Raw genomic sequence first — 27,916 nt, 5'->3', positions numbered from 1 at the left:
ATCAATGCTTTCAAAAAGGATACAACTTACAAATGTACATATATAAATAATATTTTAAAGCAACAACTTCTGAAAAAAGTTAAGATTAAAATAAACTGCTAGAGCATCTAAATTTAATGTTAACCATTTCAATAAAAGGGACTCAAATTTATTATCAAATTAAGGTACTCTTTCTATTGTACTGATCAGACTATATCTGACGCATTGCATTCTATTCTGGGGACATTTTAAAAGCAACAAAGTAGGGCATGTCTGAGAAAGATATTTGTCAGACTTGCAACCATATTACATCAAGGATAGTTGAAGGAACGGGAGAAGAAAAAAATTATAGGATATGTAATTAACAGAAAGATTACATTATATGGAGGGTTTATTCTGTATAGTACCAAACAGCAGAGTAATACTGTAGGTGGCAATAGGTGGTAGCTACATGGAAATACATTGTGAATCTTATTAAATAATCTAACTTTCTAGAAGAGCAGTCATTAATGTAACAGACTCTATCATAAGACAATGGATTGACAGCCTTTGGAACTATTTGAACAGAGTTTGAAAGGTAACTTTTTCTTAAATAAATTTCTATAGTAGGTGGGAGGCCAAATTAGATACCTTTTAAAGTCTCTTCTAATACAGTATTTTAAAATAACAAACCTTCATAAAGCACCTTCTATGTATCAGACACTGACAAATGTATCTGGTAGATAAAAAAAGTTTGCAAAACAGAATTTGACCTTAAAAATAGAATATACAGCATGCAAACAAATATACAAAGAAAAACATATGCAAGATATATGGGATAAAATTAGCAGAGCAAAGGCACTGGAATTAAGAATGTTTCAAAAAGGCTTCTTATAGAAGGCAATATTTTAGTTGGGACATAAAGTTAGGTCAGCAGACAGTGGAGAAAGAGATAGGGAACAGACAGAGAAAATGCCCAGAAAATGGTGTATCTTGCCCATAAAAAAGACAGGAGACCAGTCACTAGATTGAAGAATACCTGGTAGGAAAATAAGTTTCTCAAAAATTGGAAAGGCAGAAAGTAACTTTGGGCTTTGAATGCCAAGCTGAGGATTTCACAATAGCTCCTGGTGGTTTATTGAGTAGGACAGATGACATTATAAGACCTGCTCTTTATAAAATCATTTTAGTTTGAAAGGGAGGAATGAATTAAAATGAGAAGAAACTTATGGCAGGCAGACCCAACAGTTAGTCTAAGAGGCATGATGTGATGGAGGTGTGCAATAGAGTTGTGGTAGTGTCAAAAAGGAGAAGATGGCATTTTTCAAAAATATTGCAAAGGTGAAATAGATAGTCCTCGACACTGGGCTGAATATAGGTGAGTGAGATGGTGAGGAGTTGAGTATGACTCCTAGGTCGGGAACCTGAGTGATGAAAATTTTGGTACTCTATACCTATATAACAATAGGGAAGGTAAGAAGAAGGGAAGATTTGAGGGGACAAAAATAATAGGTTCCATTTGTACATATACTGAAATTATTTTTCATTACAGATATATATATGCATAAAAATGCAACATTTTAAAGATAATTTGAAATATTTTCTAATTACAAATTTGATAGTAATCATTGAAAGCACCAGGACATTGGTTTATTGTCAAATATAGTAATAAAGAAGAAAAATGTTTGTCCTTCAGTTTTGAAGAAGACCATAGCATCAGGGAAGTGATGCCATGACAAGCATATGAATGGGATTTAAGTGACAGGATGCTGTGCTAAGTCACCAGTCTCACTTTCTAAAGTCATCTGGGTCCAGTGGCCAGATAGGAATCAGGATGACTGGAAATGACCCTGGATGAGAGGCAATCAGAGGTAAGTGACTTACCCAAGGTTGCTCAGCCAGTAAGGGGCAAATGTCTGAGGACAGATTCATACTCCCATCCTCCTGAATCCAAGGCCAGTGCTCTATCACTTTGCCACCTGTTATCCCAGAAAAGGTTTCAAAATATGTTCATTTGGGGTGGCAGTGTGCTTGTGATGTTTTTATTTATTTAATTTTTTCATGTTCAGAACTTCTAGTGTTAGAATTCCTGCCACTTATGAAGACCCAATAATGTATATGTAACTTATGGAGTATTAAAAAGTTACCCAAATTAGCTACAAAGAACATATGAAGGGAAGTGTTGTTTGTATCCCAGAACTGATAAACAGAAATATATGTATGATGATTTTACAAATGCACACACGTATGTAAGTGTGTGTGTATGTATATATATACATATATATATATATATATATACATATATGCATTATTATAACCAACTTTAATGCAGGGTGGGGGAAAAGAAGAAAGAAGGGGAAAAGTTTATATAATAGCTATTTTGTACTTAAAAGTAAAACAAGTTTTATAGAATAGATTTGCAGTTTTATATAAAATGATTTTTTAAAATCTACTATGTTATAGAAATGCTTGTTATATTTCTTAAGTTCAGAATAAAATGAATAATATTTTTAAAAATTTTACTTGGAAAGTTAAGTACCTTGCTCCTTGGTCACATTTCCAGTGATCATCAGAGGTGAGAAATGACCCCAAATCTTTCCAATATCTATGTCATACTTCATCTCATAGTTTTGATTTAGATCATATTTTAAATGTGAAGAATGGTGATATGATAGATAATACTATTTGGACTTGCAATAAAGATGACCTGCATTCAGGTCCTGACTCTGAAATATACTAGATGTCTGACCAAAGCAAATCACTTAAAATTTAAGCTAGGCAGCTCTCTGGAATTACATGTGGCAGGCTCATTCCCTGATAGAGGGTGTTCCTCATCTGGGAGTTTAGTATATCATTTGAATAATAGATCCACTCCTTTGCTGTTCAGTGGTTTTGGTTATGACTGATTTTTCATGATGCCATTTGAGGTTTTCTTGGCAAAGATCCTGGAGTGGTTTGTCTTCTCCAGTTCATTTTTACGGATGAAGAACTTAGGCAAACAGGGTTAAGTGACTTGACCAGGGTGACAACAGCTGTCACATTTGAACTCAGGGACATGAGTGTTTCTGAGTTCAGGCCCAGAGTTCTATATCCACTGCACCATCTAGCTGTTATTCCTATATTTACAATCATAAATTTAGTTGTAATTATAACAGGAAATTTTAGTAGAGAAATGGTTATATTATTTCATCTATTCATTTCTTAGTAAATCTCCAATTTTTTAAAAATTCAAGCAATATATATATATATATATTTATATATATGCAGGATGTATATATGTGCATTCAAATTGATTTTAAACAAATATATGTCTATGTATATATAATATTTATATACACAAACCTAGTATTAGTTAATATTGGATGTAAATATACATAGGTTATTTGCGCATGTGTAAATTAATGTTTCAATTAGTAAAGAACTGATAAAAGGTGTATTTAAGTGTTAATGTTTAAAGTTATTTCTTTCCTTCTTTTTCTGTTTTCTGTTTTATTTTTTCCTGTACAAAACTCAGTTTTCTTCTCTCAAGAATAATTGCTAAATACCAATTTTTTTCACCAGCATCAATACTTAAATGAACAACTATGTTTGATTTCTATTTTCTGACAAGATATCCAAAACCTAATAAAACCAGCTTTGGTTCTCAGAATGTTCTCATCCACATAGGTAAGTGTACACACATACACATACACACACACATAAACTGTATTCATTTCTCTAGTTTTTTTTTTCTTTTTAATAAACTTCTTTCAAACAATGGATAAGTGTAATATTCATTGTTATGAACCATTAGCATTTCAGCATAATCAGGGATCTTCCTATAAAATCTATGCTTCAAAATGCTGAAATTTTCTAAATGACTATACTCCATTCACTAAAATAAATTTTAACCCCTCTTTGCCACAGTGTATAACCTTCTTTTAGTGGTTGTCACCAGAAAATTTTATTACAGGTAAGCCAATTTTTGGTAATGAACTTCTCAGAACTTAGCAAACCTGCTCCTCATAAAAGGCAAACATCAGACTTATAGGCTTCCCTAAGGCAACTATGTGGCAGTGTGCATAGAGTGAAGGATGTGCATTCAGGAAGACTCTTCTCCATGAGTTCAAATCCAGTCTCAGACACTTACCAAGTATGTGGCCCTTAGCAAGTTACTTTGTTTTGTTTGTCTCAGTTTCCTCATCTGGAAAATAGCAAACCACTAGAGTATCATTGCCAAAAAAATCCCAAACAGAGTCACAGAGTCAGATACAAGTGAAACAACAGATCAGAACACGTCTCCCTAGTTTGGTATGATCTAGCAGACTATGTCTTTCAGAAACCAAGGTCACCTACATATTATAATAAGGTATCAGAGTAAGACTTTTTTTAAGAATTGTGATACATTTCCAATTCAACAGTGATATCAACTGAAGCAAAGATATTAATAAGCCAATCAAGTAATATTTATTTTAAATTTTATAGTGCCTATTATGTATCAGGCACTATACCAAAAGCTAAAGATATGAAAGGGAAACAGTCAATACCATCAAGGAACTTGAATTTGATTGAAGCTTGAAATACTAAGAATATACTCTTCCCAAACTCCAGGAGAATTAGAGCGTTCTAGTGAGTTCTGTACTAATGAGTCACATAGGGCATTTAAATGGCACAGTGGATCGAGCGCTGGTCTTGAATTCAAGAGGATAGGAGTTTGAACCTGGCCTCCGACGCTTGAAACTTACTAGCTGAGTGATCTTGGGCAAGTCAGTTAACCCTGATTCCCTCACATCCAGGACCATTTCCAGTCATCCTGATTCATAACTGGTCCCTGGCCCAGATGACTCTGGAGTAGAAAGTGAGACTGATGACAGCACAGCATCCCCTCACTTAAATTCAATTTATGTGTTTCTCATGGCATCGCCTCCCTGATGTTGTGGTCTCCTTTGAAAATGGGGGACAAAACAGTGAGTCAAAGGATAATACATGAATGTGATTTTAGTATCTTTCTTGCTATTTCACCCTGGACTCACTCAACCTGTGTATAGGCTATTGGACAACAAGGCTTCCAGAGTAGATACATGTAAGATTACAGAATCTGAGCTGTGACCAACTAAACATAGGAAGCATGCCATGGAATGCTTCCTGGTCATGAATCTGTAAATGCTGTTTCACTCTTCAGTGTACCATCTGCTAAATGGACTTTCCTTGGCCTCTAACTCTGCCCATTTCGACATGCCCACACACAACCTCCATATCGGATACCTGATTTGACTGGATGCCTCAAGTATACACTCCTTACAATATATTAATATATGCTATATTTTCATATACACTATAAAAAAAACTTCTATTTAACTGCATGGAGTGATTCAGGAGAATGTTTTAACCTAGCATTATCAGATATAAATACAAAAGAGGATTAAATCTCTGCATGGAACTATGGTGTAACTATTCTTACTTAATAAATAAAAAAGAAAGATACTTGAAATTCATTTTACAGCTATTCTCTCACTTGATCCCAATAACAACCCTGTGTGTTGTGTACTATTATTACCTATTTAACAGATAAAGAAACTGAGAGAGAGATTAAATTGAGTAACCCAAAGTTGGTCAGTCATTTAAATTGTGCTTGACACAGCAACTCTATTAGTGATTTTTCTTGGCAAAAAATAATGGAGTGATTTGCCATTTTCTTCTCCAGTCCATTTTACAGATGAGGAAATTGAGGCAAAGGAGGTAAAATGATTTATTCAAGGTCACATGACTAGCAAGTTTCTAAAGTTGGATTTGAACTCAGAAAAATGGGCTTTACTGATTCCTGGTCCAGCTCTATCCACTGTATCACCTAGCTACCCCCACAACCCAAGGTTAAATAGCTGCTAAATTTCTGAAACAGAATTCAGACACCGATTTAGAAAGCTAGATGGTGCAGACTTGGATTCAAGACAGAGATATTCAAATCCAACCTCAATCACTCAGTAGCTCTGTGTGTCCCCTAATCTGTCTGCCTCAACTTCATCAACAGCAAAATTTGGATAATAATAGCATCCAGTTCACAGTTCTCTTGTGGGGATCAAATGAGATAATATTTGAAAAGAGCTTTGCAAACTTTAAAGTATCCATGACCAGTTGTTTTCATTACAGTTCTTTCTGCCTTTAGACCTAATACTCTATCCACTTCACAAAGGAGAAGTGAAATTGAAAACAGCCTTAGACAACAATTTTCTGTTGACAGAGTATTTCTTTTCTCCTCTACTACATACTACACTTAACAGTAGCTCAGATATTACTGAGTTTCTTTAACTGTGGAATGTTGGTAAAAGGAGTATGGCACAATGATTTGAGGGTTAATTATAGTGAGCAAGATCAACTATTAGGGTATTACTCAGGCCAACATTCTGTTGGTTCAGGTTAATGATTGGAATGAAATAGGGAATCTTTTCAGTCATTAAACATTAAAGTAAAAGAGATGTCCTTAAGTATAAAAAATAATTTCCTTAAGTATAATATAATATTCAACAAGAATATAGCCAAGTTACTATGACTGTCCATCCTGACAATCTTCAGGATCCACACAGAAAAACAGTATCTTCTCAAGAAAATAGATAAGAGAACTGTCAAGACTAAAAGAATCACTTTTGTTGGGTCTTTTTTATGACCTTAGATGTAAAAGAAACTGTGTCAATACAATCAAGAAATGTCCAGATTGAGCATGGTCTCACTCACCAGGGCAATCAAGTCCTAGCTTTCCCCCCATGTTTTGGGCAATGGAGGTGGAGAGGACAAAGATTAACAGGTATCCTATCACTTCAGGCTTCAATTTTGACTAGTTATTCTTACTATCTCCATGATGCTAGATACATCACTTAAATTCTATGTACTTAAGGAGGAATCATCAACTATCCTAATATGTCTTGCCTTTGGACTTCAATGAATCTCAAGCAGAGAGTGAGACTGATGACTTGGCACTGCTTTGTCTCCCTTAAATCCAAGTCAAGACATCCCAATTCTGATGTCATTGGTCCTCTGAGAAAGAACAACATGTACTTCAAGCAACTCCCTAGGACTATGACCTTTGCTAGTAAAAGGAACTGTTTCTTCTCTCTCAAAGCATATGTGAACCTGTATGTGGTTTATTGTATTCCTATGCTACTATGATGAAGATGTGTTATAACACAGCAACTATAATTATGTAATCAGTAAAGAAATATCATAGTACTGCTTCTACTACACAATTAATTTTCTCCAAGGATTCCTAATAAACCAGGTATGGAAAACCATGATGACAAAATTCATGAATTTTCTAGCTGTCCTGGCTTCTCTCAAGTCCCAAATAAAATACCACCTTCTATAAGAAGTCTTTCTATAATACCCTTCATCTGTTGGTCTTCCTTCTAAAAGAATCTCCAAATTATACCATTTATAGATTTTTGTCTCCCCCCCCTTCCATTGAACTAAGAGTTTCTGGAGAACAGGGTCTTTCATTGATTCTCCAGCACTAAATAAAGGGTCTGGTACATAGTAGGAAATAAAGAAATGCTTCTCAATTGAGCAAAATGTATCCTATTTCACAAAATGTAACATAACTGTTGTTCAGATTAGTTCTGAGAAATCAGGAAAGACCTCATGAAAAACAGACTTTTTACAGATGAACATTCGATTCACGAATACAAAAATGACAAAATGGAATTCACCTCAATTTTCTTTCTTTTTTGGATTATTCAAACAAAGAAAAGGTAAACTTATTCTGATGGATATTTAAATGGAAGAAAATTGGAGACTTTTTACTTGTTACATCATGTCTCTCACTTAATAAATATAGCCCTGGGGAAGCTAGGTGTTAGACGTGCATGTGCACTGGCCCTGAAGTCAGGAGAACCTGAGTACAAATACAGCCTCAGACAATTATAATTAGCTAGTTGTGTGATCTTGGGCAAGTCATTTAACCCCATTACCTTGCAAAAACAACAACAAAAACCTTAAGAAATATAGCTCAACTACAACAGTAAGAATATCATTTAATACAAAATCATTTTTTCCACCAGCATTTCAGATACTGATCAGAATCTATAAGGAAAAAAAAGTTTTGCATTTTTAATTCATTATACAGCAATTAGATACACAATGAAAACTGGAAAGTACTAGAAACAAAACAGTTTTATTTGCTTTACTATAGCAATAAAAGATCATGGCTTCTTCATGTATCCTCAACTCCTTTGCTCTTTAAAAAGAAATATTTCTCATCATCAACCATTTGTCCTCATTAACCCTCATGCTAAAGCATCACAAAAAGTTGTCATTTTGACCAATTTCCTTCAAATTTCTATTTTTAAAAATATGTATAACTTACTTGAGTCAATTAGAAACTTTGAGTGAATGTATTAAGCTTTCATATTTTATATGCTATTTAGAAAAACTAAAAATTAATTGCTAATGAAAAATTTAAGACATGATATTTCTTTAAGTTTATCTGACTTGTGTAAAAGTCAAATTTTTAAAAGAAAAATGTTGATCAAATCTCTTAAGCCCAATAAGAACTTTTAATAGATTTTGAATATTTTAAAACTCAAAATTGAACTGTCAGAATTCTCTTGGAGGTGGAGACTAAGAAAGATATAGGGACAGAAGTTATGTAAAGTTGACAATGTGATCCACCAATTGATTGTGATTTCTCTTTTTCCCTGTCATTTTTGAATATTATATTGGATATAATTGAACTAAAGCATAAAAGTCATAATGTCATATACGAGTGACCCATTTCATGGTTTTTTACTCAATGTCAAGTGAAACCTCTCTACTATTATAATGCTAGAGAAAATACTTCAGTGAAACTTTTAGCGTACTGTGTGCACATGTGAATTTAGGAACCATCTTTTTACCAAAGTTCACAATTTTTCCTTCTGAAACTACAAGTCTCGATATCATATAGACCTTTAGACTAGAGGAACAAAAAGATGAACACTTAATTCAAGAGCTGCTCCTACTGAATCAGGGTTCAAAGTATCTGAGAGTGTTTTACAAGTAGTTAAGATTTTCCAACTATGAGTGAAGAATCAGAATAGAAATAGAGACATCTTCAAGCACAAAAGTGCATATGCAAGACTTTAAATTACATAATTTCAAAAAAGCACAATCACATAGTATTCTCATGTTTCATTATTCCTTCCCTCCACCATATATTATATTAAATCATATATATACATATATATATATATATATATATATATGCCTACAGATAAATTTGTTATTATTCCATCACACTTCATTAAATAGAAATACCCTGGACTATATTTAACCAAAAACATGATCAACTCTCCATTGCTTAGAGTATTTCTACTATCGAACAAATATTAGTCATAAAGAAGAACATTTTGAGATTTATGATAGCATAAAGTTTCCATAAGGCAGTACAATTTGTCTTAACATTGTGGGAAGGGGAAAAAAAAGATCAATGCAATAAACTCTACTCTGTGTCTAAAGCCAGTATAGAGAAGAGGTCAGAATTATTTGAAAAGTCTTTCCTTTCATTACTTTTTGTAAACCTGCCTAGGTTTTCATTTCTTTTCTCTGTGATCTAAGACTAAAGGAAGCTGAATCAATGATTCACATCAGTGTCATTAGCTTTTCTGGTAATCAGTCTTGCCTTTTTAAAATTAGATTTTCATATTATATAAACTTCCTTTCTATGTCCCTCAAACCTAAGAATTTAATATAATTTGTATGTTAGCAGACTGGTAAAGGGCAGTTATGATAAAATAGCACGCCAAATAAAAATGTAAGAGAATCTATTGAAAAATAAAATATACTTGGAAAATATAGTTACTCTAAAGAAGAAATGAAGGATTAGTAGAAGGTTTAAAATCAAAGAAAACATGAGGGAATATGATAAAAAAATTCTTCTTTACTTGAGGAAATTTCATTAAAGAAAATCTTAAAAGAAATTGAAATTTATGATTAACTAATAACTAGAATTTGGAAATCAATTTAGACTCTAAATATTGATGTAGAACTTTTTAAAATGTTTTCATGTAATTCATGTTTATTCCTTTATGTACATTAACACCATAGATTCATAACAGAATGGCTATAAAATCTTACAATATTTAAAATTATAGAAACAATAATAAACAAGTAATTGATCATGGAGCAAGGAAAAATATAAGTTAATCACTGTCAAAACAGTCAAAATAATTTTTTGAGTATAGATTATTTAGTCTGAACCTTGGGGAAAACCTTGTCAATACTTAAGATGAGAAAACTTTTTTTTTATTAATAGCTACTGTTATATATCAACAGGTGATCAACAGACATATAGTAAATATTAATCTCTGAAATGCTTTTAAGAAATATCATCTTTATAAAGAAGAACTCATCTCAATACAAAAGTTGGTGATCAAAATCCATTCTTTTAAATTTGAAAAATCACCTTTCATTGTATTTGTTATAATGGCACTACTTTATACTGACTGCCCACATTTGAAAAATATATTAACTTAAAATAGATCACACTGACCTTGAGAAGTTAACAAATACAGCACTAAGACTTGGGAAATATTTTTCTCCTGAGACCTCAAAGTCAGAACATATAATATTTCTTTAGCCAGAAGATATTTTATAGTTTTCTACCTATAAGAACTATTTAACAACTTTAATGCTTTCTGCTGTTTTACAGCACTTTTTATATTACTGATCATCTAGAATAATTATTTTCATTAATCATTAACCTGTAAATAAAACTAGTTGAACCTTAATAGAATGAATCTGAGAGTATTTACTTAGTCCTTGCTATGTATAAAGTATATTATCAACAAATTGAATAACTGAAAGCTTGCTGCTGTCTCAAGTTCTAAACCAATCAATCTTCCATCATAGAAAGAGAACATTGATAAAGTGAACAAAATGTACAGGTCTTGTTCACAGAAAGGTCTCAAGCTTACAACATGGGTCATGCTCTATAAATACAGTAAAGCAAGGATTCCTGAATCTTCATGACCATCATTTAAACAACTTGATTTACATTAAGATGGAAACACCCTGCTTTGAAACAGAGACTATCTGTCAAAAAGAACGCCTACAGTCGCTTCAAATGGACTTTTAAAAGCTGGTGACAAATGAAATGTCATAAGGTTGAATCAATTTTGGATTTCTGACAAAATCTTCACTTTTCTTTAGAAAAGACAACATGAACAAAGAGTTTTTTCCCCACTTTCATAAAACTTACTAGCATTGCTTTTCACCTGTATTTACTATTAAAGCACAAGTAATATAACAATGATATCTGGATTCGTAACACCATCTGTTTCAAGTTCTACTAGGAATTTTCAAGATATGACCCATAAAAATATTTAAGGAAAAGGCCTAGATTTAGGAATATCCTTTTATTATGCCTTTGGATTTTTAATTTTCCAAGTTATGTGAAATATTGATTTATAAAGTTTCCCCATCCCCATCATCCCTAAAATCATTCAGAAATGGCCATGTCGGTAGTAATTTATCCATCAGGATATTCCCCATATAAGAGAGTTAGCACCTTCTTTATTTTTAGTTATTTTTTTCCTCTGATGACATGGGGTAGGAAAGGAAACAATGCAAGTTACATTTTACAAATGTCAGGACTGATCAAGATCTTGCTAATACTTGAAGTGACGGAGTTTGGAGGAGTGGGGTGAGTCATCTCTCTGCCTTCAGTATCGATATAGTGAATAACTCCTCTATGGTTTTTGTTTATTTTTTTTTCATCTCACAAATTTGTTAGAGAGAGAGAGAGAGAGAGAGGGAGAGAGAGAGAGAGAGAGAGAGAGAGAGAGTAGGGAAATCTTAATCATGTGGCTCCTCTACTCCTTGGATTCCAAGGATAAATGATCAACTTGCCTGTCCTCTTTATGGAAAAGTATTAGAACACCTGAATTAACACACACCTAACACCTTCAGCCCTGGACACCAAAGCCAGCAGCTCTAACCTAACTCCTCTCAAATCAGGAAAAAATGGCAAGTATGTGGTGAGGCTAATGGGGGTGCAAAAGTAAACAAAAGTGGAGTCTGAGCAAGCCTTCTTTTGGGGATCACCCCAAGTCAAAAGCCATCCAAGCAGCAGAAATATCCCTGGTGCGCCCTCAGAACGTGATCAACCATTAGCCATCAGATCCACCACTAGAACTAGGCAGTTCGCGTTGCACTTTGGACTACAACCCAATAAGGTGGAGAGGGAACACGCTCTAGATTAAAGTTAATGTCGACGCAGAAAACTGATCAGCAGTTTTACGTAATGGTCCAGGAGCGATTCAACTCCTGCTTAACGGGTTCTGACACACCGCCTCCCACCACCTCTCTGCCAGCCCGCATTTATAAATCTGACATCTTCCTCCCTCCTTCCTTAAATTCCTTAATGGTCCATTAGTAACTGGATCGATCCTGGTTACTTAGTAGTCATGCATCGCGAAAATGCACGTCTGCTCTGTTTACACGAGAGCCAGGAGCATCATCGGAAAAAGTTGAAAATTTAAAGCCTGGATCGCTGTGCTTTCCAAGCCATTGATTCCAAAGGGCTGGGGAGGGGGAAGACTTGGAGGTGAAGGGAGAGGATGGAGAGAACGAAGCCAGGAAGCCTAACTCCTGAGCAGCCAATCAGCAAAACCTTCCCGCCGGCACCTAACTCAGTGCTGCACCAGCCAAAAGGGGGGAAGGATCTCGGCGGAGAACTTGGATTTCTCCCTCTCCATTCCATAGCATCTCCCTGAGAACGCCCCCCCCCCGCCTCTGAGAACTGAACCCACTCTTTCTCCTCCCCCTCCCCCAACAAGGAGGAGTGTGTGTGTGTGTGTGTGTGTGTGTGTGTGTGTGTGTGTGTGTGTGTGCGTGCAGGGAGGGTGGGGACGGGGCCACGCAGCACTTACGTCTCGGAATTTGTTCCACTGTCCGACTTCCTTGTCATACTGGGAGATCGTGGTGAGCCATTGTTTATCATCCAGAAAATTACCGCTGTCCGACCTGCCCCCGGCCGCCGCCGCCGCCGCCGCCGCCGCCGCGAGAGCCTCACTGCACCAGACGACTGCACACACACACAATAGGGCTGGTACCTTTAACATCTTGGGGATGGAGGCACGGGGGGGAAGGGGAGGCCAGAAAATAAAACAAAAAAAAATGTTAAACAAGAGGTGCAAATATAGGGGGGGAAGCCCTGGGGAGATGCTCTGAGAAACTGAGGGGAGGGGGCCTGGGAGGGAGAGGAAGAGTGGTGTCTGGCAGTCCCCCACCACCACCACCACCACCACCACGCGTGCACACACACACACACACACACACACACACACACACACACACACACAGCAGCGGAGAAGGGAAGGCGGGCAGCCGGGGCCGCAGCAGAGCCGCCTAGCCCATCACCTTGCTGTAGCCCTGGACTGTGCGTTCGGCTCCTGCTGGAAATGTAGCTCGACGCTGCCAACTCTGTCCCTTTCTGGAGCTGCCGCACGCGCTGCCGTCTCGAGCCGTCCACTCAGCTCCTAGCGCCCGGCGCTCCCCCCCACCCCCCATCGCCCACCCCCACCCCCTGTCTCCCCGCGCTCTTCTTCCCAGCTTCTTCCCCTCGCTGCCGCTCCCCTCCCTCCTACCTCCTCTTCCTTCTCCTCCTTTCTCCTTAGCCTCCTCCTTCTCCTTCTCCCTCCTCTTCCCTCTCTCCTTGATCCTCGGGGTATCCAGGGAGAGCAATGCGTAGCAGGAGCAGGAGGGATGCCGGAGCCACCTTGATTCAACGAAAGCTTGCCTTGAACTAGTTCTCTTCTCGCTTTTCCACTCGGGAAGCGGAGCTCGCGTTGGTGAAGCAATTCTCTTGCCCTCTGCTCTCGGATTTATTGGACACCCACGCAACCTAGGGGCTTGTTATCTCCATCCCTCTTGCGACTGATAGGCATTACTGCTGTGAGAAAGGCTAGTGGGGAGGATGGAGTTTGCAGAAAACTTTATGCAGAATAGAAAATCTCGTGCCTGCCTTCCTTCCAGTGAGTCCCTGGAATTATGTTTTGCCACAGGGGTAAACCGTGGCTGGAACTTTCTCATGTTTACCTTTCCCCAGAGTCTGTCTGTCTGTACCTTATGCTACATAAACTTCGGATTTAAAGAGACTTTATTTTAAAAATATTTTCCAAATAGGCAGCTGGAGAAGGATAAAGTGAACTTGATTTGAGTAGGGATCTCAGTTCTGCCTCTTACTGTTTGGATGATCTTAGGCAAATTACTCAAGCTCCTTGGGCCTCAATTTCCTCAATTATAAAGTGAAAGTGTTAGAATAATTGACAACCATGTTTCTCCAGGGACCTTTTCAACTCTAATTCTGTGATTCTTAAAGTCATCATCTCTGCTCAAAAAATTAGGTTTATTTTTTTTTTCTTTGTACTCCACTGTAAATTTTTAAAGTCCCCAGAAAGGATTAATTTGGGTTACCTAAATAGATGGGTGTGGATGGCTGAGGTTCCCTTTTAATAATTCTTATTTTTATTAGCTCAAATGTTGGAAAGGACGTCTGAGTCCAATCTCTTTATTTTGAAAGTTGAGGCAACTGAGGCATAGGAAAATCAAGTGACTTCCTAACTTAGTGAAGCTTTCAATTGTGATCCCTGGCATGGTGTTTCATGGCCTCTGTGATTTATCCTTTTTTTTTTTCTGAAGGGCAAATTTTTTTCAGCAGGGCAATCTTAACCATTGCTAAGGTTTTCACTGTAATGTAGTTCTCATAATCTCCATGAGCTCTTTTTTTAAAACAAGATCTTGCCTCATTTTTTTTCATCCAGCTTGGATTTAATGTGGACAGGAAATCATAAAGTTTACCTGGATTAGTTTCAAATGCTTCTATATTATGCTGATCAAAGAGGAGATGCCCATAAAGATCAGAGTAGAAATGTTTTATTCTACAACACAGCTGCCTATACCAATCAGTATGCTGGCCCCCAACCAAACACAAAGAGCAGAAGCTTACAATGGAAAGAATAATGTGCAAATCTGTCGGTAGGACCACATGACAAATGAGGAATTCTGTACAAGGTCAGAGGTGATACAAGTTTTGGAGATAATTTATCATGGGAGAAGGTGTATGAAGGATGATGAACAATGGAATGACTGTTCTAACAAACTGGATCCCATAAAATTATAAACAACTGATCAGTAGATAGAAAAATTAAACAAGATCAGCCAATGTATGACTATTTTTTTAACAAAGATGGAAAAAGTAAGTATAGCATGCTGATTCTGATTTGTAAATGGATTATGGTCCTTTTACAGAGGAATCAGAAGAACAAAGTTGTTTGACCATAAAAAGCATGAGTTTCACCATATGTAACATGTGCATAAGGATATCTACTTCAGAAAGGAAGACTAATAATGGATGAAATCCAGGAGTCAGGATTACATGGGTTTAACTACAACCTCTTATAACTTATATGGTCCTAGGCAAGTCATCTACCTTCCCTGTGCCTCAGGTGCATCCTAAAATAGTTAAGTTGTGAAAGTCATGGTATCATCCAGGGTGGTAGACATTTGGAGATGTGGACCCATTTTAGCAATTCTCAAATGGGACAAAAATAGAAGTCACCCTTCCTTTCCCAATTAGATTGATTTAAGGCAGAGAGATAGATAGTAGATAAAGTAAAACTATCCATCTATCCATTCTTCATATCTATTTTTGAAGTTCTATTGTTTTAAAAATGGCCTTGATTGCACTATACCTGGTGATAGGCCCTGTGGCTTTGGGGTTATCCTGATGCTCATCAGTTTCTTTCTCTAGATACCAGGGACTTTGTTATCCAGAGAAACCAGTATTTTACTCAACAGAAGAGATCTGGGATCCAATTTCTTTATCATCACAAGGTTTACAAGCAGATTGATAGTTCTAATTCTGTTGTGCAAACTACTAAGCCTTTCAACCAGAGCATCTATATGACATGAATTCATTTAGTTTATTGTAGATGCCTATTGTTGCTAGAATTTATTAACCTTTTAGCCAAAGTCATTGTAATTCCTGGCCTCAGGCTTCTAAAGATGTTGTTGGCCAGTTACCCCTCACATCCTTCTCCAATAAGTGGAAGAGGCAGCCCTCTAATTATTTGACGGGGTCTGGGCTTGGTTCCAATACATCACTCATGTCTCCATTCTGCATTATATCTTTATTTTAGATCACATAGTGCTATTAATCACTTATTAAAATTAGGAACCTTGAGAAAGTCAACCCTGAAGGAGGTAACATAGTATGATAACAGCATTGGATCTGGAATGAGCATCCTTAGGTTGTTACATCCTGACTATGGCCCCTTGGACAAGTCAGTGATGCTCCAAATCTCAGTTTCCTCATCTGTAAAAAGATGAGATTAAATTAGGTAGTATATCTATGCAGTAGGTGCCTATTGCCTAAAGCCAATATTGTTAGATAATGTGGTTATCAGGAAACTCTTTTGCAGGCATATCCTGAGATCCTGCTCCAAAGATCACAGGGGATACAATGGGTGAGGATGTTATGGAAGGTGAGAAAGCAACAAGGGTTTACTTTCCTTATTTCAAAATTTCACTTAGAGTTAGCTTGCCATTGTGGCTTTAAAGTTAGAATGGAGACCTCTTTTTTAGTCGCAGATATACCAAATACTCCAACACTCCAATCCCTTATACAAACGTTTGTGGGTTGTTTTTTTTTTTTTTTTTTTTTTTTGCTAAAAGGGGAAAAATAGAAAAAAAGTAAGCAAAAACATATCAACATATCAGAAAAAAACAAACAAGATGAAATATAGTGTTCCACTATTAATTATTTCTGTCAATTAACCCCAACCTCTGCAAAGAAGCAGGGGGGAAATGTTTTTTTATATGGCCCCTTTGTGATCATTTGCTCATTATAATTTTTGAAAGCATTTTGCTGTAGTATTTGTTGTTTGTTATTCTTTACATTATATATATATATATATATATATTATACATTATATGCATTTTCCCCAACTTGACTTCATTTTTACTTCTTCAAGTCTTTCCTTGATTCTCTGTCATCCTTAACTTTTTTTACACAACAGTAATATTCCATCGTATTCATATAAAACATAATTTATTTAGACATCCCCAAATGTATGAGCTTCTACTTTATTTCAGATTCTTTACCACTACAATAATACAGCTATAAATATGTAGTCCCAGCAGTGAAATCTTTAGCTCTAAAGGAATAAAGGTTTTTCACTCTTCTTACATGATTCCATTTCTCCCTAGGATCCTTGAGTTAATTCTCAGCTCCATTAAAAAGTGTGTATTTGCATACTCTCTCCAAGAATTGTTTCCCCTTCTGTTATTTTCATTGTTAATTTGAGAGGGAATGGTGATAGTTACTTTGTCAGATAGTTATTGACAGCTTGTATTACTTCTTCTGAAAAAGAATGTTCATTTACTGATGATCTCTGAGTACAGATTGAAGCATTTTTCTTTGTATTTGTCTTTCTTTTTCACAACACGGCTAATAAGGGAATATGCCTTACATGACTTCATATGTAATATTGGATAGCATATACTTACTTTCTCAATGTGTAGGAGACAGGCTAGAGGAGGCAGAAAATTTGGAAATGTAAATGTAAAAAAATAAGAGGAAATGAAAATATATGAATGTTTAAAAAAGGAAAAAAAATGTTCATTATACTGAGAATGTCTCAAACTAATACAGCTGTTCCAATTCCCCAAAGAAATAAGTAGAAAGCTTTTATATGAGATATATAGTGCAAAGATTTTTTTGTAATCTCTATATTTGCTTATCATTTTAGTTTGATAATTGTGTTTGTGCATAAACTTTTTATTTTGCATAATTAACATTTTTATTATATTGTATTTTCTGTTCTTAGTATTTCCCTTCTGTATGTGTTTATATATATGTGTATATATATATACATATATATATATATATATATATGTATATATATATATATATATATATATATATAATTTCCCTTCATTCCTAATATGATTTCCCATTCCCACTAACTGTTTTATGGGGTGAATTTTAATAATTATGCCATTTATTCATTTCAAATTTATTTTGTCAGTTCCCCCATTTTCCAGACTCTAAAACTGAAAATCATAGATTTGTCCCCACTAAAAACACTAAATTTCTTCACTCTGTTTGAATACTGTCATCTCTCTGACTATTCCTCTAATCATTGTTTTTCTTCATTGCCCCTTGGATACTGAAATTACCTGTACACTTCTTATAAATGAATATGTCTAAAATTGTACTTCTTTACCACAGCACCCTTCCCTCTTAAACTGTTCCTATTACTTTTGAAAGGACTGTCATCCTTTTTTTAGTGTTTCAGTTTTATAAATTTTGGCATTATTCTCTCCTCTCCACTCTCTTTTCCCCAACACCCAACCCTTTCTCTTATGTCAAGGACTCATTGCTTTTCATTTAGAACATTGCTACATACTCCTAATTGATTACCTTACCTCAAGTCTTTCCTCAGTCTAATGGGTTACACTCTGGCATCAATCTAATTTTCCTTAAGTGAAGACCTATCCATGTGATTCCCCTACTCAAACAACCCTAGAGGTTTCCTGTTACCTCTATTATAAAATATAAGCTTTTTAATTTAACTTTTAAAGCTCTATACAACCTGTTCCCAATTTATTTCCTTTCCTTACTCAGTGATCCAACCAAATTAGTTTTCTGCCTCTTCCTCAATCATGACTTTGCATTGATTCTCCCTTATATCTAGAGTGCATGCCTTCTGTAATTCCACCTCATAGAATCCTTCTGGTCCTTTAAGTTACAGCCCTAGCACCATTTTGTCCATGAGAGTCTTTCCTATACAGTACCCTTCCTCCCAAATAATCTTGAATTATCTTCTTTGTATGTATTTCTATTTATTCAGTTTTGATTTATTCTCTTTATATATATATATATATATATATGTATGAATAGATACACACATTATATATATAATGGCTATGTGTACATGTGTATGTGGATAGATTAAGTATCTGTATATAAATATCTAAATATAGATATGAAGATGTGTGTGACACAAATCACTCACTTTCTCTGTGTGTCTCTACACACCCACCTGCACACATCCTCTCACCTATGCATGCAAATTCACACACACACACACACACACACACACACACACACAAACACACAGGCACTTATTATTAAAAATCTGGTACATTAGAAATTTCATCCATTATGAATAGAGACAATTTCACACTTGGTATTTGGATCCCTAGTATAGTGCCAATCACATATAGAAGTTTAATAAACTTATGTTGCTTTCTTTATTTTTTAGTGTATGATTTACCCACACTTCTCACCCCTGATGTAGCATTCTTTTCCTCATCTCATTCATTACATATATGTCTATTATGCATGAGAGAACTATAATTCATTTGTGACTGAAATCAGTCAATCAATGCAGGAGCAATTTGCAATGGCAAGAACCATCAACTACTGTAACACCACTAAGTCCTCACAAAGAACCTTTCCTATCCTAACCATCATCCAAACAGTATCAAGTCAGGAACTCAGAAGGCACCCATTCTAATTTGTCTGGAAGAAACTAATCCAATCTTTCCTCATTTCTTTTGTAGGAAAATGTCAATCAAATAAAGGCTGGTGCAAAATAAGAAGGCAATGGAATCAAAGCAGCATAGCAAGGTTTCCAAATTCATCAGAAGCTACACTTTAATGATAGAGGAGTTGTCCTAAAAGAAGAAATTTGGCCACTTTTGATTCATTTCTGTATTTATATACAATGATCCAAATAGACCTTGAGCTATACAAGTCAATGATATTGGAAAACTAAATGTCAAATTCACAAATGACATAGTATTCAATTTAAATAATGGAAAAAATAATCACTGGTTAAAATGAACTCCATATTAAATTAAAGATCCACTGTCACCATCTCCTAAATATGTTAAGTGGGATCATTCTAATGTTCATGATCTTAATTTCATTTGTTGACCACACTAATGAACTTATGATATTCACTCACTTATTTTAATGAAAGGCACAGCTTTAACCATACGGACACCAAAGTTTTTGCATAAAAATCAGTGGAATAACTTTTGAATGATTTGCTTCTAGAAACAAACCTCAGAATATCCATCATGTAGAGTCATGAAATGATGACACTTGTCCTTTATTCTCAATGAGGACCATGACATCAGGAAGGTGCTGTCATGAAAATACATGAACTAGATTTGAGTGAGGGGGTGCTGTGCTAATCACCAGCCTTACTTTCTCTGCCAAAGTCATCTGGATCCAGAGGCCAGATAGAAATCAATATCGGAAGATGGTCCTAGATATGAGACAATCAGGAACAAGTGACTTGTCCAAGGTCACACAACTAGTGAGTGTCACATTTCTGAGGATGGATTGGAACTCCTGTCCTCTTGACTCCAAGGCCAGTGCTCTTTCTACTGCACCACCAAGCTGCATCCAAGTCTGGATACATTAGACCACTAAATGGACTGATGGTCATTCTTTCTGGATTAGTACTATCTCATTCATTCAGGGTATAAACTTTTGGGATATTTTTAATGAGAGGCAATTTTTTTTTAAATTGATCACTTCAATTGCTCTATTCTCAATAAAACTGTGTACTTACAGCAACCCTGGGAGGTATGTGCTCTTTTAATCTCTGTTATGCATATGAGAAAACTGAGGATTCAAATGCTACATGACTAGGGGAGGCTAGATGGTGCAGTGGATAGAACACCAGCTCTGGAATCAGGAGTAACTAAGTTCAAATCTGGCCTCAGGCACTTCATAATAATTACCTACTTGTGTGACCTTGGGCAAGTCACTTAACCCTACTGTCTTGATAACCCCCCCCCAAAAAAAGAGAGAGAGAGAGAGAGAGAGAGAGAGAGAGACAGAGAGAGAATGTTAAATGACTTGCTCAGCATTACACAACTAGTAAATTTCTGAGGTCAGATTTTTAATGCAACCCTTTCTTCCTGGGGGCATCTAGATGGCTAAATAATTAGTTTTCCTGACCTGGAGTCAGAAAGACTCTTCTTCCTGATTTCAAATTGAACTTCAGACATTTAGTAGCTGTGTGACATAACCTTATGTATGCCTCAGTTTCCTTATCTATAAAAGGTACTTTTTCAAGTACCTGATCTACAACTTCCTACTCCAATATTCTATCCATTACAACATTGAATTAGCATCTATACATGCTAGCAAAGATATAGGAGAATTAGAAAAGGAAATCTTAGTACATTGCGTAAAACAGTTTAGTGAAATGTTTTTTTCTCGCTAATGTAATTCTTCCGTTAGCTAATACTTTTAGCAAGAGGGCACAATATCCATTATTTCCAGTTTTTGAATATCTCAAGATATTTCCTCAGTGAAAACTATTTCTCAGTGTTTTCTCCTTTCATCCCAGTAATGACAATGGAAGTAAAATATCCAGGAAATTAAAGAATTTAACTTCCACCTACATTTTTAATGATATTTTTTATAGGCAAACCTTTTTCTTAATTTGTTTGGTTTGTTTGTTACTTATTTCTCTGTTTTTATAAAATAATAAGTTAAACTTTTTAAGATCATTTTTAACCTTAGCAGAAGAAATACACATTCACCTTCTGAATAATTTATTAATAATAAATGATGATTACTTTAGAATCACATTGCTGGAAGGAAACAAAGATATCACTAGTTCATTTTTCCCATGAGGAGTAGAGCTTCAGTGACTCAACCAATGTCTTGTACCTTATTAGAGTGAAAAAAGGACTAAGAATAGAAACCAGATTTCTTCTTTGTTTGACCAATAATATCCCATAATACACATTGCCTCTCTTAATTTTAACAAGTACTTGATTAATTACACTATGCTTGGAGTAGAGATAATCTCAGACCAATTTTCTCTTGTGTCTAAAATTTGTTAATGGGAACTATAATTTAATAAATTACCTGTTTTATTGTTTGATGGACATGAACAGTGTTTTCACCTATGTAGGTTACAATCTCTTGTATAACTTAGAAGATGATCTTTGAAAGCTTCTTTCTCTTCTGGAAATTGTAGGTCAGGCTCTTCAAACTTAGCTAAAGGGATTCTTGAACAAAATACACTCTATCCATCAACAAGTTTATACTTAAAGGTATTTCCACCTAAAGAAGACTTACCAGTCATCCATTTGATTAATAGGAATTCACTAACCAATTGCTTTGTAGGATTCAAAATCCAAAATGACACAATTTCTGATTTCAAGGAGTTTATATTATCTTAATAAAAAAAATAAAGTTTATCCAAAATGTATTTTTAAAAATACAATTTAATTTGGGATACCTATAGCTGAAAAAGTTACAAGATTCATGTAGAAGTTTCCTAAAAGTCTCATCTAGAAGCTTGTGCCTTAATAACATGGCCTTTAAAAATAGTGTCTGGGGTCGGCTAGGTGACCCAGTGTATAGAGCACTGGCCTTGAAGTCTGGAGTACCTGAGTTCAACTCCAGCCTCAGACACTTAATAATTACCTAGCTGTGTGGCCTTGGGCAAGCCACTTAAGCCCATTTACCTTGGAAAAAACCTAAAAAAAGTAGAACTTCATTGGAAGTCCATAAGATAAATGGGACAAGAATTCTACAACCAACAACACTGAAATCCTCGGAAAACGTTCCAAAATATGGTAGTTAAACAAATTCTAAATTCAACAGAAGAATTTCTAAGTATTTTGTGGAGAAGGTATAGAGTATATTGCCAGAGGACAATGGAAAAAAGACTAGGATATATCAGTTTTAGATTTTCAAATTTTATATTTTCCTCAATTATTTTCTTTTTTTTAGGTATATCATTTATTTTCTTAAATTTTATAAATATTGGAAACATTAGTCCTCATTACATATTATATTTGATCAATAAGTATAATACATATGATCAGTATTTATATTTAAATCAATTTCAGAGCACAAAATATCCTATAATCTTTTCAGTATTTTCCATTAAATCACCATTGACATTCATTTCTATTCATTTTCAATCAATAAATAAATATCTAAAAACATATTTCCCTACATTTTTCAGGGAAATAGTATGATCATAGTTAATGTGTGTTTCACTCATTTTGCTTAGCTTTTTTAAAAAATGCATTATTACATAAAATTATTTCTAAACTTATTTCATTCAGTTAACAAACACTTGTTAAATTCCTATTTATGCTAGGCATACAAAGATTAAAAAGACTGATTCTTGCTATCAAGAAGTTTCTACTCTTTTGAGAAATATATATATATATATAATATATATATATCATGCATACTTATGACACACATATGTCATATGTATATATGGCATACATATATACATGGTGTGTATATATTTGGGGCGTATGTATATATGTATGTATGTATGTATATAAGTACAAAATAAATACAAAGTAATTCATTAGAGAATTACCATGGTCTAAAATGAGGGTAATTTGTTAGCAGTAGAACAGGGGTCCCAGAAAGCAAATTTAAAATTTGAAATGACTAGAATAGGTACACTTGAAGGATGATTCTCATATGAATAACTATGATGATTAAGGGAGTAGTGGTCATGGAAAATTCCTTCAACCTCTGATTTACAGGAATTCTGTGTGGATTCTTAGGGTAGGAAGTTCCCACATTTTAAAAGCAAAGTTAATATTGATTTGATCATATATATTGGAATCCGCAAAAGAATTTAGAAGTCAGTTCATTCACCTCAGTCATTTTACACAATTGAGAAAACTGAAGTATAGAAAAATCAAGTGGTTTGTCCAGTTATGCAAACAGTTACAAAGATAGTTAAGTAACTGAGGCAGGATTTAAAGATAAGTATTCCCAAATCCAGGGTGAGTTCACTATCCAATATGTAATAAAAACCTCTTACAGTTAATTCCCATAAAACAGATGAAGGTGAAAGACAACAAAGGAAATGTACAATCTTAGAATTAAAACAAGAAAAAGTGTAATGGTAGAATCCTGGGACTGTGCTAGTTATAGAGGTATATGGTATTTTTCTAGGTAATAGAGTCAGATCAACTCTGACTCATGATCAAATACAATGTTGAGTGAAATTTGTTCTCTAGTATGTCTCATATTTATTGCTTTATGGTGTTCAATTGCATGAATGTATCACAATTAATTTCACTTTTCTCCTATTGCTAGACAATTAAGTTAATTCTATGGGTTTGGTTTGGTTTTTGTTTGTTTGGTAATAAAATATAATTCTGAGTGAAAATCTTCCCAATTATTATTTTACCAGGCAAAATATTCATTAGTTCATGAACAGGGAATAAATTAAAGTACTTTGGAGATCACTACAAATCTAAACTATGTTCTAAAGTGCTACCTTTTGAATTTAGATCTAAATTTCATTTTAAATATATATATGAATTCACAAAGATAACTTGTAAAATTTCATCTTAAATTTAGTTATGAATTCACAAAGATAACTTGGTGTGATTTGGCTTTTATAAATGGAGATTCCAAAATCTAAATGGTTCCTGCCATGGTCATTTTAAGAGTTTAATCCCCTACTTAATTTCAGGTCCATCATTTTCAATTAAAATGCACTAATTTCTACAATATATTTAAATTTAAAGATTGATAACTTAAAATATTTGCCAAGACTTCTAACAAATGGAAAAGCCTGACCTCTGGTCACTATTAGCAGCAGCCTATAGATGTTAAGTTACTTCTGGTGTTGCATAAAGAAACTTTTATCTGAAATAAGAAAATAAAAGTAACTAATTATTTTTATATCAAAGTGCCAAAAAAAAGAGTCTAAGGTAAGTAGCATAAAGTGTTGTCACTTCGACGTTTATTTTAGTTCTATCTAACTCTTTATTTCCCTGTTTGGGGTTTTCATGGTAAAGATACAGGAACAGTTTGTCATTCCCCTTTTCAAGTTCATTTTACAGATGAGGAAAGAGAGGAAAATAGTATTAACTTCCATGCCCAAGGTCACATAACTGGTAAGTGTCTCAGGTCATATTTGAACTTAGAAAGATGAGTCTATGCATCTATGCATCATACCATCTATCTTCCTTCATGCATAAAAGAGACATCCAGAAAAAAAATTTATTTGGTTAAATGTAGGACTTTAGGGTAAGATGGAATATGAGACGCAAAGTCCCATGAGAAAAGTCTTTGAAACATCATGAAGTCACAATTGGGAAAACTTTAATTGGAAGAGAGCGCAAAACAAGGACAAAGAGACAAAAGGCTGATTTATTGTGTCACCTCCCAGGAATTCAGTAAGTAAACACCTCCTACCATGTAATAGTCTCCTATTTTTATCTCAATTTGAATAACTTAGTTATTAAACTTAGTCATTTCAACCTATTGATATATGATTTATTGTCCCCTAAACTATCCTCTTCCAGGATAAATAAGTTGTCTCCTGTGAATACAGTTTTGTTGTTAAAGATGAAGGTGTACAGTTCCATCTATATTAAAAGGCTAACTTGAGATCTAGAAACTTCATGTAAAACATTTTGGCCCTCCCTTCATTCCAAAGAAGTTTGAATATTTTCTTTTTCTTTTTGGATGTTTACAGTACCTTATTGTAAATTTTGTAATGATACTATATATTTTATGTATTTCTGAATTTCTGAAATTTTTCTGAGTCATCTGGGTCAACTGCTAGACGTGTGTCCTCTGTGGCTTCTGCAAAACTCTCTCCAAAACTCCCATTTAATTTCTCATGCCTACCTGAATTCTATGAAAACTTCAACAGGAAAAATTCCAAAGAATATCTATATATTCATCTCTATTCCTACTACTTTTAGAATCTGGGCTAAGTCACCTCCCAGTCTAGTCTCTTTATATGTAAAATGAGGACAGTGATATGTATTTCATAGAATTAATTGATTTAATTTCAGATTTAAAGGAGGAATTAATTTCAGATTTAAAGGAGGAAAAGATCTTGGAGGTCTCCAAGTCCAACTACTTATTTTAAAAAACAGAAATCCAAGACACTTAAAGGTGAAATGATATTCCCAGGGTCACACATGTAATAGTTGCCTGAAAGAGGATTAGAACCCAGTTTTTCCTGAGTAGAAGCTCATTGCCTTATCCTGGGATTCAACTTGTTCTCAATTTTAAATTTTCTCTCAAATTACATGGCCAGTCCTCTAATCTTTATTCATGACAATAAGTTTTATGAAGCATATAAAAATAAGAACTAGCATTTTAGCTTTTCATACACAAAGCTCATTCCCTGATTCTTCAATAGGATTTTCTCACGGTTTGATCATTACTAGTCACTCTTTTGCTATTTTTGATAGTGGCTCGTTCTCTACATATTCTTGTTGTCAATCCTTCATTCTCTAAGTCAACTTTGACTTAAAGGAAGTGCTGCCATGGCACACAAGTTAACCGAATTTAATTGAGGAAGGTTTATACGAAGTCACAGGTCTGATTTTCTCCTCTGAAGTCATCTGGGTCCACTGGTTAGGTCTGGATCAGGTCAACTGGAGATGATCCAGGATGCAGTGAGAGACCTTTGGTCATCTTATGCTAAGGTCTTTATTAGGTCTCAGTTTGACTGAGGCATAATTTATTAAATGACTAAGGCTAGCTAAGAAATAAGCTTGGTATACAGGAAGAATAACTTAAGATATTACTAAAGAAGAGTTCATAGTAAATTTTTTAACAAACACAGAACCTCAGAAAGGCAATGTGAAAGAAGGTCAACTAAACAAAGTTGAGGGTATTTTATAAATAGGCAACAGAAATGCCACATAAACATTCAAAATGGCTATATCAACATGCAGAATGTTTCTTTATGCTTTTTAATGAATTTTGAAGGAGATTTTATGAGGATCAAAAAATAGAATTGAACATCTTGACTTCAAAAAGACTTCTATAACTTTAATCCTGACCTGAAAAAGAATCCCTCCCACACCATATTCAACAAATAACCATTTAGTTTTTGCCAGAAACTTGCCTGTGAAATGAATCTATCAGATACATGGGAGGAAAAAAGTTCATGACTAAACAGGGAATAGAAAGATTCACCAAAGATAAAATGATTAATTTAGAGTACATGGAATTTAAAAGGTTTTATACAAGCAAATCTTCCAATAAGAGTAAAATCAAAAATGAAACAACTTGGAATTTTTTTTTAATTTTAAATAAAGGTCTCACTTCCAAAATGTACTGTATAAGGAACTTATTCTACTATATAGGAAAAAAAATCATTGCCAAATTGATAAATGGCTTATGGATGTGACTAGGCAATGTTAAGATGAAGGAACTCTACTTCTAGTTATATAAAAATTATGCAAATCACTATTATTTTCTTTAACAATCGCCATTTGTTACTTCTTCCTATCAAGGATCCTTATGGCAATGATCTTTTCTTAATTGGCATTCTCTCCCTCCTCATCTCTACTTCCCTGCTTCCTGCCTTCAAGACCTATTTCACATCTTTCTTCTATATCAAATCTTTTCCAATCCCTCTAAATTGTTATAACTTGCCTTTTCTAATCAGCTCCTATTTATCCTGTATTTGACTATTTGTATATATATATATATTTGTTGGCTCCCATTAGATTGTAATCTTGATTAAAGAATTGCTTTTTGCCTCCTTATGTCTCCTGGTGCTTATTATAATAGCTGGTACATAGTAGGTTCTTGATAAATACTTATTGGTTGATATTGTGAAAAAAGTAGAATTTATATATATATATATATATATATATATATATATATATATATATATATATGATATGTATGTAAATACGTCCATACACACACACACACACACACACACACACACACACACAATGATTCAAACGTTATGAATAGAAATATGTGTAAAAGAAAGTTGGAATCTTGAGTAGCTTAAATCCGAACAAGATGAATGGTGGCACCAATGAAAAAGGAGGACTGGGTAAAGAAATAAGAAATACAAATAGGAAGACAGTGTCCTCATACAATAAGTCCTCTACAAAAGCAAACATCCAGAATAGAGTAAGAATATTCAAAAAA

At 34.6% G+C, this 27,916-nt stretch overlaps 2 protein-coding genes across 2 annotated transcripts in view; both read right to left on the bottom strand.

Annotated features, from left to right (window-relative positions):
- The window catches only part of LOC141517137 (ADP-ribosylation factor-like protein 8B), a 168,056-nt gene extending 155,774 nt beyond the window's left edge, over positions 1 to 12,282 (bottom strand). Inside the window, 1 exon segment of the mRNA XM_074228028.1 lies at positions 12,203 to 12,282. Within this exon segment, the coding sequence (XP_074084129.1) occupies positions 12,203 to 12,282 (80 nt within the window).
- SPOCK3 (SPARC (osteonectin), cwcv and kazal like domains proteoglycan 3) overlaps positions 1 to 13,686 on the bottom strand; it is a 740,694-nt gene extending 727,008 nt beyond the window's left edge. Inside the window, exons 1-2 of the mRNA XM_074227415.1 lie at positions 13,551 to 13,686; positions 12,834 to 13,025 (exon numbers count right to left, since the gene is read on the bottom strand). Of these exons, the coding sequence (XP_074083516.1) occupies positions 12,834 to 13,025 (192 nt within the window). The 5' untranslated portion in view covers positions 13,551 to 13,686. The remainder of the gene's footprint in view (positions 1 to 12,833; positions 13,026 to 13,550) is intronic.
- Between the last annotated feature and the right edge of the window lie 14,230 nt (positions 13,687 to 27,916).

This window comes from Macrotis lagotis, chromosome 3 (assembly GCF_037893015.1).
Source record: "Macrotis lagotis isolate mMagLag1 chromosome 3, bilby.v1.9.chrom.fasta, whole genome shotgun sequence".
NCBI classification, from domain to species: Eukaryota; Metazoa; Chordata; class Mammalia; order Peramelemorphia; family Peramelidae; genus Macrotis; species Macrotis lagotis.
This window is presented reverse-complemented; position numbering and strand designations above follow the sequence as displayed.